Source organism: Peromyscus leucopus, chromosome 13 (assembly GCF_004664715.2).
Source record: "Peromyscus leucopus breed LL Stock chromosome 13, UCI_PerLeu_2.1, whole genome shotgun sequence".
NCBI classification, from domain to species: Eukaryota; Metazoa; Chordata; class Mammalia; order Rodentia; family Cricetidae; genus Peromyscus; species Peromyscus leucopus.
This window is the reverse complement of record NC_051074.1, coordinates 62,641,705-62,656,334: the sequence shown is the minus strand read 5'-3', so window position 1 is coordinate 62,656,334 and position 14,630 is coordinate 62,641,705. Positions and strand designations below refer to the sequence as shown.

Sequence of the window (14,630 nt, the reverse complement as noted above, 5' to 3'; positions counted from 1 at the left end):
GTTTCCATTTTTATTGTGAATGTACATCATTCTATCTGAGGAAGAAAGAAAGGAAGCTGAATGAGAAAAAACAGCAAGTCCCAGAATAGCAACATTAGAAATCATGGTTTTGGGTAATGACTCAGAAGAAATGAAAACTTAGACCCTTGGAAAACCCACGTGTGATTCCTAACAGTAGTTTCATTTAGAATGAATGAAATAAGTACATTGAAATATTATTTAGTGATGAATGATAAATCTATCACAGCATGAAATAGGTGCTTTAAGTGCCTGCTGCTAAAGAATCGGTCCTTTAAAAAGCCACAAACTTTGTGTTTCTAACTGTGAGATCGTAAAGAAAAGGCAAACTTCAGGAGGAAATGGCCACTGATTTCAGGCCCTCGGTGTGAAGACAGGGAGGGAACCGAGGCACAGAGACTTCTGCACGATGAAACCCTTCAATTGTAATGATAGATGAATGATGTTTGTTAAAATCCTTAGAATCGGGGTTTGGGGATTTAGCTCAGTGGTAGAGCGCTTGCTGAGCAAGTACAAGCCCTGGGTTCTGTCCTCAGCTCAAAAACAAAAAAAATCCTTAGAATCGTACTCAGTTAACTCAGGCTGTAAGCTAATAACAATGTATCAACATTGTTTAGTCAACTACATCATACATGATGCTTTACACATACAAATGAGAACCCTAACTCTCATTGTTATACAAGAGAAGAAGGCATGGGATGGTCATAGGGCAGCCATGAATAGCTGCTTTTTTAAATGTTTCCATGATATTAAACTTGGTGATAACCAAGAAATAAGCCAGATGAGTCACACACACACACACTCACACACACACACTCACACACACTCTCACACACACACTCACACACACACTCACACACACACACTCACACACACACTCACACACACACACTCACACACACACACTCACACACACACTCACACACACATACTCACACACACACACTCTCACACACACACACACGCACACACACGCACACACACTCACACACACACACTCACACACACATGCACACACACACACTCACACACACGCGCACGCACACACACACTCACTCACACACACACACACACTCACACACACATACACACACACACCCCTCTTACTTCCATAGAATCTTAGACTAAATTTTTTTAAAGTAAATATAATTTTAAAAAAAGCAGAAAAAATTTAAATGATGGCCGGGCGGTGGTTGGGCATGCCTTTAATCCCAGCACTCGGGAGACAGAGCCAGGCGGATCTCTGTGAGTTCGAGGCCAGCCTGGGCTACCAAGTGAGTTCCAGGAAAGGCGCAAAGCTACACAGAGAAACCCTGTCTTGGAAAACCAAGAAAAAAAAAATTAAATGATGAAGAAACAAAAATTTTACCTTTAAATCTTCTTGGAAAGTAATTTAAGAGTACATATTCAAATTTTCTCCCAAATTTAAGACTTGCACATCCATTTTTTTAAAGGTAGAATGCATTCTTACCTGAAGTACTTTTCTAATTCTCTTTAGATTGTGGATCAATAGCAGGTTTTTCTCTTTGGAAACACGACCTAACTGTTCATCCAATTGTATTAATAAGTTTTGAAGAAGAATTGTTGCCATAGTTTCATTGTTAGAGGCCACCTCCCTAAAATAAATAAAAATGTCCAAGGTGTTACTCACCAATAAGTAACAGCTAATAAAATATTTATTTCTCTACCATATACATTTTAAAATGTCAGATTGATTACACAGTGATAAGCATTCTAAGTGTTTTAAAAGTTGAACACATGAAAAACTTCAACATCACTAATCATTAGACTTTTATAAATTAAAACTACAATACGATACCACTTCATCCCCATTGGAATGCCTATTAATTAAAAAAAATCAAAACAAAAACAGAAAACAAATCTTGGCAAAAACAGCAAGAAATTGAAGCCTTTATATACTGCTGAATGGGATGGAAAGTGGTGGAAACAGTGTGAAAAGTTTAACAGTTAGTTATAATACACACAATTGCCAAATGCTCGGTATTTGGGTCTAGATGCAAACAGTCGGGATGAGACCAGGAGTTCATGTCGGGCTGCTCCTAGCAACTTTATTGGCAATGGCAATTTAAAGGTAGAATAACCAAAATGTCCATCAGTAAGTCCAGGGTTCTGACCATAGGTAGTGTATCCACACAGTGCAATACTATTCAGCTTCAAATCAGAAGAAAACTCTGGTACATGCAAACAAGAATGAATCTGAAGAATGTTATATCCAGTGAAATAAGTCAGCCACGGAGGAAAACATATGTGATTCCCTCATACAGAGTACTCCCATGCTCAAATCTGTAGACAAGAGAGACAGAGAGACAGACAGAGGGGAGAGAAAGACAGAGAGACAGACAGAGGGGAGAGAGAGACAGAGAGACAGACAGAGGAGAGAGAGAGAGAGAGAGAGAGAGAGAGAGAGAGAGAGAGAGAGAGAGAGAGAGAGAGAGAGAGAGAATAGATTGGAACTGAGTTTTGAGGACCAAGGTTACTGTTTAATGAGCCAGAATTGCAGACTGAGAGGTCTACGTGCTGCAGATGGGGTGATAAGTCCCAAACAATGCAAATACAGTAATTACTACTAAACTGTACAGTTAGAAGTGGTTAAAATCCTTCGTTCTGTGGTTTATATTTTGACACAATAGAAAAGATGACTGAAGCAAAAAGAAAATTTTAATTATATAGGGGAAACGGAGCTTTGTAAAATGTTTATTAACTGGACAGTCCCATACTCATATAGAAACAGCTGTTTTTGATTTAATTCTCATGTACAAAGTTTGGTACGGTAAACACGGAGCATGCTGTTTCCTTCATCTTCCTATGACTCTGATAAATTAGAGGCAGCCAGGGGCAGGAAAGGAGCTTGCTGAAAATAAAATGTGTGTTTGAAGGAGGTGAATGTTTCCCATTGAAGGTGGAAAGGGATTCTTAAAAAGAATATTTGCTGGCATGGAGTCTCTGTGGGACATTTTATGCCTAAAACATTGGTACAGGGGTTTGAATAAAAATGGCTCCCATGGGCTCACATATTTGAACGCTTAGTCACCAGGGAGTAGCATTATTTGAAAGGATTAGGAGCTGTGGCCTTGTTGGTGGAAATGTGTCACTGGGGGTGGTTTTTTCAAAAGCCCAAGCCAGGCCCAGCGTCTCTCCTGTCTCTCCCCTCTCTCCTCTCTGTCTCTCTGTCTCTTTCTCTCTTTGCTTGCAGACCAAGATGTAGCTCTCAGCTACGACTCCAGTGCCATGTATACCAGCCACCATGCCCCCGCCATGATAATATGGGCTACACCTCTGAAACTGTAAGCAAGTCCCCCAATTAAATTCTTTTATAAGAGCTGTCTTGGTTCTGGCGTCTCTTCACAGCTGTAGAACCAGTAACTGAGGCCGTTGGGATGAGAGGTACTTAAAGACGATGCATTAAATCCATAAGTTTTCATCTATAGTGGACGAAATGAAACTCGCCTTTGAGAAGGATTTCCAAAACCATTACTGAAATGAATGCATCTACTGAGTCAAAAACAGACCATAGAGTACACGTATGTGGCTAGGACACAGCGTGTCTATCCATCTTAGCCTACCAGTCTTGATGCTCAATCCACTGGGCCAGCAGATGTCGGATTTCCATGGGAAAGTTGTCATCATAGAACTGATCAACTTGCTCCAAAAACTTGATTTCTAACTGTTGGACTTGATTCCACTGAGACATGCTGTAGAAGAGAGGTGAAGTGAGAATTTTAAAACTGTTCATGGGGAGCCGTAAGGCCAGCTTTTTTTTTTTTTTTTTTTTTTTTTTTTTTTTTTTTTTTTTGCCTGCGACAGTTAGGTATTAGTTCATTGGAGGGGGAAAAAATCAGCTTTTGTAGTTTCTCAAAGAAGAAAGGAAGGAGAAAATACAGTTAAAGCCCAATGTTCAGCAATTCCCCTTGAGTGTTTTCTTAAAAGGTGTCCCTAATGCAGGACTGACTTCATCTGCCCCCCAAACCACATCCTTCCTTGCCCTACCATGACCTCCTCGGCTGCTGCTCCAGGAAGTCCCACCCCTCCTCCCAAACACCCAGGCCCTACCCCGACTATCCACACAGACTCCATCACAGAAGTCTGTTGTCAGCAATCTGCCTCCCTAGCCATCCCTCTGAGTGAGCCCGCCGAAGGTAAACAAGTCCTCCACACTGACTGTACCTCCAAGGCGTATCCATGCCTTCCTTCCCAAAGCTTCCTCAAGTGAAAGTATAAGGCTTGTTTTCTCTATCTCATGTGTGTCTGCACTCTCCAGCCAACTTTCTCGGGCTGGCCACTTCTGTGGCAGCTTCCTGAGGAACTGCATGCCTGTACTTCTGCTGGGTTCTACTCATATCCGTGCAAAATAGCTCTAAACCAATACACATTTTTGTTTTTCTCATGTGATTTATGGTTGGGCAAAGCTTTTTTACGTACAAAGTCTACCTTGCATCTGACAATGGTTAAGGCCTCAAGTTAAAGTAGAGTAAGCCATCCCATTTACACAACATAAACACACACAGAAGTGTGTGTTCCACTCATATAATCTATATATCTGCACTCTGGCCAGCAAGGAGGCTGTAATGTACTTCCTAGCTTAGAACTATCTTTATGACATAATCCTCCTGGAGTTACTGTATTTGGCTCTTTTGGAATGCAGAATTCTTGATTAGTAATGTTAAGTCAGAGGGAAAACTTTCACACTGTGAATCACAATATTTCAACACATCTTGGAGGCACAGCACGCTTCCTTTTGCTTGTAGAAAAAAATTGGATATATACATACAGTCTTCAGATTTCAGGGGGAACATTTTAAAACATTCTTTCCTTGAGCTCCTGCTAAATGCTCTAAAGTGTACCCCCCCCACACACACACACACAAAAGTGGTGTTTTGCTTGTTCAGGAGAAAGTAGTTAGGGAGAGAAGCCATCTTGATCTTGCCTATGACTTTCTGTTCATGAGCACTCACAACTGGTCCTTGTAGGTATTCTGTGACTGTTTCATAAATGGAGCCATGAGTAGACAAGACAGGAAGCATCTCTGGCTTTACAAACAAGTGAGGACCCAAAGAGGGGATGTGACCACCGCCCACAGTGTGCAGCTCTGACAGACCTCCCAGATCTGGGAACAACAAAGCCTTGGCATAGCGGTACCCAAGTGGGGGTGGGGGTGGGGGGTGGGGTGGGGCTGGAGACGGTATGGCCACTTCCATAGTTTCTGTTGCTAGATCCTTTCTGTGGTTCGAAGGCGAGTCTGTTTTCTAACTGAACATCTATCTTACGGTTACATCACTCGGCAAAGCCACTCTTTGAAACCAAGGCTGAAACGGTGCAGAGACCCCGCTCTCGGGGCGGCCCTTGGTGATGAAAGCCCGCAGACCTTGCTGGCTTGAGCTTGCCAGGAAGCCTCCTCCCTGGCTGAGGAGCTAAGGGATGAGGAAGGGGCGCGGTCCCTGTGCTCCATTGGACAGTCTTACCCCCGTCACCCACGCATACACAGGCAGCACCAAGTGAACCCGGTGGGTTTAAAACAAGCACAAAACAACACACAAGGTTGAGAGGGAATACTCTGGGGAGAACGGAAGATTCGGAGGGAAAGGGGATGCAAGTGGATTTGATAATGTACTTTTAAAATTACTTTTCTAAAACATGAAATAAATGTTAATAAACATTAAACATTCAGTGAAAACTTAAGAAATGAAATAAAGGGTTTTGGGGTTTTGTTTGTTTGTTTTGGGTTGTGTTTTTTGGGGTTTGTTGTGGTTTTGTTTTCAGACCTCCAGCGGGGGTGCCTCTGTTTTCACTCTCTGAGGGCTTACTCTCCTGCCTCAGGACAGGTACTTTACCATCTGAAACCTGGGTGCCTGGCAGCTCCCTCCCGGCTTGGGGGTCCACCCCCGGGAGGCAGCCGCGTGGATTCTGACCCCTTTGCAGAGGGGACGACCCACCCTGCAGCATCGCTCAGACTTCTCGAGGGCCACAGTGTCCTGCTGCCCTAGCTGGGTGCTGTTTCTCTGAGACCCAGTTATGCCCATCTCAGGTCAGACATCCCGGCTCCGGAGACTGAAGAGGGCTCTCTCCCCGGGCCCCCGCGGACACACCTCCCGCCGCAGCCCCAGCCCCGACCCCACCGCTCCGCTCCGCTTCGGGGCGGTGCTCCCCACACCTCCAGGAAGACCCAGAACTTCAGCTCCGCGGAAGACGGCTTTGCTGGGTGATTTGAGGGTAAGAAGAAAGACCCTTCTTTGTATAGGCACCCTCCCCTCCCCAGGCAGGGTCAAACAAGCAGCCCCGTGCCCGCTGCCCGGAGAAGCCCTTCCGCCCGCCCAGAGGCCACACGCGGGCGGGCGGGCGGTGCGAGCTCTTACCTGGCTCGCCCTGGGTCCCGGTGCTGGTCCCGCTCAAGTCCGAGGTCAGAATCGGCCCTCAGGGTCCGCAGGGGCTGAGGCCATGCCACTGGGGGATTTGCATCTCTCCACCCACTCGAGGCTTTCCTGTGCGTCAGTGTTCGCGGTTCTGGGACTTCAGTCGGCTCCCACCCACTCGGTTCTAGAAACGCTTTGCCGAGTCAGGCTGAAGCCCCCGGCGGAGCCCGGCCACCATCCCCAGAAGCCAGGCTCCCAAGTGCAAACGGCCCCCGAGCACCAGAAGACTTCCAGGGAGGGCTACACACTCGTTTTTTGTTTTTGTTTTTTCAGTCTTCCCCGGACAAGAGGAGACCCTCTGCTCCCGCCCCAGCTAAGGGCCTGGGATGCCTGTACTTTTTTCTGGTGAGCCAGCCCTGGGGATGGGAGGGGAGGGCTGGGCAACCAGGACCGGCACACCAACCTCCCTCGGGTCTGCTCTCCTGCCGGAGGACAGCCTCCCTCAGAGGTCTGGGCCAACTCCTGCGAAGGTTCCCAGGGTCTGCCCTCTCTGACCGGCTTCCTCCTACTCTGAGTAACCTTGTCCTGGTCACTGTGGTGTGCGCCTCCGTCTTTATTTCTCTGTGACGCCGGCCCGTTCTAGAATCGCAGAGCTGGGTCTGCAGCCTCCGTTCCATTTGGCTCTAACGCTCACTTTCTGTCTGGAGACACTGAGGACCGACCGGCAGGTGAGCCAAGTGAAGCAAGGGTGTGGCCCCTGGGCTCTCCATCTCAGCACCTTTGCTATTAATACCTTAACCAGGTCTCCAAGGTTCAGCGAAATAAACCCGTGAACTACAAGAGAGCAATGCCCCGCCTGGATACACGTGTCTAGGGTACACTCACCGAGGCATGACGCCTGCATCACACCAAGACCATCCTGGAACCTTCTCTCCCGGGTGACAAAATATCACGGGTGTCACCCACTCCCCACCACGTGTCGACCAACACTGTGGCCAATTTTATGTGTTTACATCTCAGGAGGGTCCGATCGCGGCTGCTTAGCCACAGGAACGTTTCTAGAAGTTTGTGTGGCTCCGTTCCCACATGAATAAAGTCCTGTTTCGGGAGATCCAAGAGCTGCTAGAGAACTCCGGTGACTTCTATGAGTCGTTCTCTGCTTACATACCCACAGGGCCATATTCTTGACACCCAAGTTCAGTTTAGTTTGGCCCCAACCTACCCAGGAAACTTTTCTCCCTCCCGGGAGCAGATTGGCCACTACCCATGTCCCTCACTGCGTCTCCTCCCCAGCTGCCCCACACAGTGAAGTCCCAGCCTTTGTGAAGACTTGCAATGCCCCAGACCCACAGTACTTTTCCCTACCTTGAATTTCTATTATTCTTTCCAAACCACCGCTGTCTGAGAGAAACAATGCACTCCCTGGATTTTCAGATCCCCCTCGTGTTCTTACTCTCAGTCTCTCTCTTCCTCCCTCCCTCCGTGCCCCTCTCACTTCCAGGGTGTGTGTGTGTGTGTGTGTGTGTGTGTGTGTGTGTGTGTGTGTGTGCGCGCGCGCGCGCGCGCGCAGGGCAGGGCACTGTGTGTGTGCTGGCACACAACAGATCTCAAGTGAAAGTCAGAGAACAGTGTCCAGTGTTAGTCTTTGCCTGCTAACTCTGTTGGAGACAGGGACTCCTGTTACCACTGAGTCAGCCAGCCCAGGCAGCCTGAAAGCTGCTGGAGATTTTCCTGCACCACCCCATCCAGCTTCACATGGGTTCTGGAGATCTTAATTCAAGTCTTTGAATTATATTCAAGTACTTGAACATAAGTGCTTTACCAACACTGAGCCATTTCCTGGGGCTCATCCACATTTAAATAGGAAAAATAGGATGAATTAGCTTCAATAGCACAAATCACCACAAAATATTAACATTCCTGGGTACAATCAATGTAAAAACTTAAATTTGTATGTAAGCTCCTCGATGCTCCTTCACGCTGAATACCTAGAGTCCCGGAGTTCTCAGTTGGGACTACATTCTTTCATGTGTCTAAACGCCCCTGGTGGCTAGTGGCTCCCATCCTGGACAGCAAGGGTAGGGACCACTTACCTGACACTTTTACTTCCTGCCTTGGAGTGTCAGTCACATTGGTTTTTGTCTCCTCATTGTTACATTTAACTGCTGAGTGTCTGCTACAGAAAACGGGGTGTCTTCTCTTTCCCCATGTGAGTCCACCAGCTGTTCTCAAAGGGTTCTTGAGACACCTTAACACTTTTTAAAAATGGCTGAGCACCCCCATGTTGGTGCATCACAGCTCTGCAGCAGTTATTTACTCTTAAAACTCAAATCTGAAGTCACCTCGTCAAGCTTCCAATAACATGCCCGTTCTATGTCAAAATGAACGTGTTTTATGTAAAACATGACTGTCTTCCAACATAAAAGTACAGTGAGAAGAGCGCCTTTACGGTTTGATTTGAGACAGGTCTCAAGTAGCCCAGGCTGGCCTCAAACTCACTACATAGTACGACCTTGAACTTCCTGATCCTCCTGCCTCCGTGTCCCAAGCTGGGATTACAGGCTGCAGCACCTCTCCTGTCTTGATGCACATTCTCTACATCTCTCTAATGTCTGTCTTGAGAATGACAGTTGCATACTCATGTCTGCTCCTGCAATTAATGTGTTGTAAAATAGCACTTGGTTGAGATATGCGAAGGAAATCCAGACTGACTTCACTACACAGTTGAAAATGGGTAAGGCATTACAATGTCCTTTTGGACAACAAAGTTACCATCTGAAACCACACTCTCACTCAGTAAGTGGTCGTTTCTCAGGAGCCAACTGTAGAGCCTGAAGCCTTATCAGAAGTCTTTGTGTCTGTTATTCCCGTAAACCTCATTGGTCTGACTTGTATTTCACTTTGTGTGGCTTTTCCTTCAGGGTTGGGGATCAAACCCAGGGCCCTGGGCACGCTAAGCAGGAACTCGGCCACTGGATTAGCCCAGCCCTTTGTATCTTGGGTTTTGGTGGAACTCTTACCCACATACGGTTTGGCAGCGTGCTGGTCATCAGTCCATTGAATTATGCAGACACCCAGAATGCTGGGACAGCTCATCTGCAATGATAGAAATCCACATCTGGAAATGTTGCCCTGGGCCCCTTGGGTGCCGGGAAGCTGTGGAGCTCCTGGTAGGGAACACGAGTTTCCCCATCTGGGGTTTTGCTCGACAGGTCACCAGCTTTCCAGTAGTGACAGGATCACTTCGGCAACTCAGAACCAAACAGTGCTCTTCCTGGGGAGGCCCATTTATGACTTCATACATAACGTCCTGCTGTACCACACATGCTGTTTAAAAATGCACCTTGAAGGTCCGAGACTTAGTAAAACTTTTAACCACTTTGTCAGTAATATTCTTTAGCTAAACGGCATGTAAGTTGTTTTAAGTGTGTGAAACGAAGACTCCGGTCCTGATGGAACCACTGGCACTGACTGCCTCCTTTGCTGCGGGTTACAGCATCCACTATTGTGCCCAGTGGTTTTTTTTGTTTTTTGTTTTTTTTTGTTGTTGTTGTTTGTTTGTTTTTTTTTTGGTTTTTGGTTTTGTTTTTTGTAGCAAATACAACCATCAATTTACTGAAAAGCAAAACATTATTTTAAAAATAGTTTAATATTTCAAAACCCCTCACAATGTCCTGGGGCCACATGTGAAAGTCTGCAGGTGACAGAGAGCACCTGCTGTAGACAACACCCCTGTGCACCGTGGTCACGTTACCCAGGGGATCTTCCCGAGGCAGTCTCTGGTAGAGCGCACTTCTCTCTTGATTGAAGTGCCTGTCTTCATCCTCCTGCCTCTCCATTTGAAGGAGGTATCTCAGAAAGGCGCTAACCCCGCTGTTTAAAGACAGTCTGAACAGTTAAGTCCCTCCTTTGGCCCTGGCCCACCTCAGAGCCAAACAATGAAAAATATCCAAGTGAAACAAGCAAACTAAGTCCTAAAACACATTCCCTGTGAAGAATCTCAAGCTAGAAAGCTGCCCCCACCCCAGACTCTCCTTCCCTTCGTAAAGATACTACCCCACGCTGGATTATAAACCTTATGCTGGATGCTCTATTGTCCTTTCCCAGGAGGGAAATTCTCAATTGTAGGCCTTCAGGAAGGCAGATTCTGGCCCTGCGGTGCCTATTGCTGGTAGTGTCACTCACCTGAACTCTCTGAGTGCCAAACTCCTCTCCATAGAAAGGGTAATATAGATTCCATATCAAATGTGTGGCAAGATCAGAAAGCTAGTGTAGGTAATTAGGTAGGAGGAATGTCAATAATAGCTGTTGGTAAAAGAATAATTTGTCAAAGTTACGGGGAACTCTGGAGGTCAGAGGTTGATCCTCCTCCTCTCTCTTCTCCCTTATTATATAGATGGTAAGTGGATGCAAAAGGAGAGGCCCGGGGCAGCAGGTCACACGGTAAAACAAGGAGCAGAATGGAGCCACATCCATTCACCCAACTGAACTTTTCTGTTCTACCAAGGACAGCTACTTATTTTGGAGGACAGATATAGAGAATATATCTATAGAAAGAGAGATGGATAGATAGATAGATAGATAGATAGATAGATAGATGATAGATAGATAGATAGATAGATAGATAGATAGATAGATAGATAGAGGAAGAGGGAGGTATCACTGTTATTGCTAGAAAGAGAATTAAATCAGCTCTGTCTCCTCCCATTTCTTGTATAAATAATATAAGCATGTATTGGTTTTCATTTTGTGGTAGACCTTATTGCCCTTCTCCAAGCTTCCTCTGTTATGTTTCTTGAGTTGAACTGGGATGATGGACACACAGACTATACACATACATAAAACCATATCCCATTCCTCAGTAGCATGTGCCAGGACCAGGTGAATGTTACTGTGAACGTTATTGGGACAAGACAGTCTGATGCGGGTCTTCCCAGATCATCTGTATTCAGGTCACTCCGGCTTCATCAGAATCAGAACAAGTCTTCTTTAAAAAAAGGGCTTAATAAAAGTTGAGTGGTGGTGGTATAAGCCTTCAATCCCAGCACTTGGGAGGCAAAGGTAGGCAGACCTTTATGAGTTTCAGGCCAGCCTGGTCTACAGAGCAAGTTCCGGGACAGCCGTGGCAACACAGAGAAACCCTGACTTGAAAAAACAAAAAAGAAAGAAAGAAAGAAAGAAAGAAAGAAAGAAAGAGAGAGAGAGAGAGAGAGAGAGAGAGAGAGAGAGAGAGAGAGAGAAAGAAGGAAGGAAGGAAGGAAGGAAGGAAGGAAGGAAAGAAAAAGAAAAAGAAAGAAAGGAAGGAAGGAAGGGAGGAAGGAAGGAAGGAAGGAAGGAAGAAAAGAGAATCTAAGACAGTGGTTCTCAACCTTCCTAATGCTGCAACCCTTTAATGCAGTTCCTCATGTTGAGACGACCCCCAACCATAAAATTATTTTCATTGCTACTTCATAACTATAATTTTGCTACTATTATGAACCGTAATGTAAATGTCTGTGTTTTCCAATGGTCTTAGGTGACCCCTATGAAAGGGCCATTTGACACCCCCAAAGGGGTCACAGCCCACAGGTTGAGAACGCTGAGCTAAGGTTTCTCAAGTCTGGTTCCTAATGATTGTGCTCCCTCTACTGTCCAAGTATCTCAATGTACAATCGGACTCTTCCAAACAACAAGGCTCACTTGGCTGGAGCTCTGTCAGGCATGGTGCTTAGAGCTTCATCTACACTGTCTACCTAATCCTCACGACACTACCTTGTTGTGGCCCATACTCAAAACACTCACAGTTGTCCATTAGTTACAAATAGAGTCTACCCATCCTAGTCAGGGTTTCTGTTGCAGTGATGGAACACCATGACCAAAAGCAACTTGGGGAGGAAAGGATTTGTTTTAGCTCACAGTCCACATCACAGCCCGTCATGACAGGAACTCAGAGCAGGAACTCAAGGCAAGAACCTGGGGGCAGGGACTGAAGAAGAAGCCATGGAGTAATGCAGCTTCCTGGCTTGCTTTCCATGGCTTTCTCAGCTTGCTTTCTTGTATAGCTCAGACCGCCTGCCCAGGAATGACACCAACCACAGTGAGCTGGGCCTTCTTCCCACACCAATCGTTCATCAAGAAATTGCCTCACAGGCTTGCCTACAGGCCATTCGGTTGGGGGTGTTTTCTCAGTTGCTGTTCCCTTCCCCCAGATGATTTTAGCTTGTGCCAAGCTGGCAAAACAACAAAAACCAGGACACAACCCATCAGCATCCTTAGACATATGCATGCATTTAAAATGTCCCAACACACCACGATGACAGACACAAAGAGTTCCAAAACATTTGGCAAGGTGTCTGGTTCTGTAGCATCATTTGTATTGTCCACATGAGGACTGTCACTGCTGAGGCAGAAATTTGAAGAGCGGAAAAGATATTTTTGAATTGCAGGTTATTTTCCAAAACTTGTCTGGCCAGTTAAACTCTCCCTAGTCACTTTATATTTCATGTGTGTGTTTATATGCTGATCCTTCCCAAAGATGGATATTTAGAGTATCAAGACTGAACATGATTTTTCTTCACGTCTCAGTGTCCACCTGTGTTTGGAATAGAGCAGGTGTTCTGTTGCAGAATATTTCTGTACACCTGTAAAGATATGTCTCTGCCTAAGGTGCCTTCTGATTGGTTTAATAAAGAGCTGGATGGCCAATAGCTAAGCAGGAGAGATAAGTGGGATTTTCAGATAGAGAGAGGAAAAGGAAGAGGAATCTAGGTGCCCAGATTATGCCAGCGAGACGCCAGGGAACATGGAGAAGAAACAGGAGATGCAAGGTGGAAGAAGAGTAATGCCACATGATAGAAGGTAGATTAATATAAATGGGTTAATTTGTTATAGGAGCTAGTTGAGACAAGCCTAAGCTCACAACTGTCTGTAACTCCATTTTCAGGGTACCCAACACATTCACACAGATATATATGCAGGCAAAACACCAATGCACATAAAAAATAAAAAATAAAAAGAGAATGGCCCCCATATATTTGAATGCTCTAGTTGGTGAAACTATTTGGGAAAGATCAGGAGATGTATCCTTGTTGGAGGAGGTGTATCACTGGATCTTGAGGTTTCAAAAGACTGTGATTCCCAGTGTCTTTCTTTCTACTTCATGGCTATGGATCAAGATGTGAACTCTCAGCTGTTCCTTCTCTCCACCATCATGGACTCTACTCCTCTGAAGCCATAACCCATACTAAATGCTTTCTTTTATAAGTTGTCTTGGTCATGATTTTAATCACAGCAACAGAAAAGTACCTAAGACAGCATTTTTTTCTTAGTTTGTTACTATAATGAATTAAATTGGTTTTCAAGTGTTAAAACTATTCATGCATTTCTGAACTAAACCCTGCTCGGTTGTCACTGTTGAAGTTATCTGTTTGCTCTTTCTCAAGTGAACGTTGATAACATATATCTCTCAAATGATTTATCCATTTACCTAAGATATTATAGGCATAAAATTATACTATTTCTTTTTAAATATCTGTAAGGAACTGGTGAGGTGGCTGAGCAGGTAAAGGTGTTTCCAACCAAGCTTGATGGCCTGAGTTCAATCCCCAGAACCCACATAACAGAAAGAGAAAACTGAGCCAGGCAGTGGTGGCACACACCTTTAATCCCAGCACTCAGGAGGTAGAAGCAGGCAGATCTCTGAGTTCAAGGCCAGCCTGATCTACAGAGAGAGTTCCAGGACAGCCAGAGTTACACAAAGAAACCCTGTCTCAAAAACAAAACAAGGAAGAGAAAGAGGGAGGGAGGAAGGGAGGGAGGGAGGGAGGGAGGGAGGGAGGGAGGGAGGGAGGGAGAGAGAATACTTACTGTTTGTGACTCCTTTAAGTTATGGGGTTTGTAGGACTTTGCTGTTGCTATTTTTCTGTTTTGTGTTTTTTTTTTAGGGTGTGTGGTTTTCCTTTCTAGAGATTTTCCATATTTTCAGCATTACTGTTGTAGTTAGGTGATTTTTTAAAAAATCATCTTAATAAGCTTATTGAGTCTTGTTCTATGACACAAAGAATGGTCCACCTTTGTCGAATATTTAGGACTACTGTTTTCCTGCTTCTTGAAGGATAGAGAGTTTGGCCAATTGCAATCAGGTTGAGCTGGTTGGCAGGTCTCTGCACATTTGTATACGCTTTGCTTGGTTTTCCTCCTATTTACTCTGTCTGATATCATATGACTATTGAAAGTTCCAGCTATAAATCTGGACTTGCCACTTTA

At 45.2% G+C, this 14,630-nt stretch overlaps 1 protein-coding gene across 2 annotated transcripts in view; it reads right to left on the bottom strand.

The window, feature by feature from the left end:
• Stat4 (signal transducer and activator of transcription 4) overlaps positions 1–6,742 on the bottom strand; it is a 92,668-nt gene extending 85,926 nt beyond the window's left edge. For both annotated transcript variants that reach the window (XM_028887336.2, XM_037210428.1), the window contains exons 1-3: positions 6,390–6,742; positions 3,603–3,731; positions 1,490–1,634 (exon numbers count right to left, since the gene is read on the bottom strand). In XM_028887336.2, coding sequence (XP_028743169.1) covers positions 1,490–1,634; positions 3,603–3,730 — 273 coding nt within the window. In that variant the 5' untranslated portion in view covers position 3,731; positions 6,390–6,742. The remainder of the gene's footprint in view (positions 1–1,489; positions 1,635–3,602; positions 3,732–6,389) is intronic.
• Between the last annotated feature and the right edge of the window lie 7,888 nt (positions 6,743–14,630).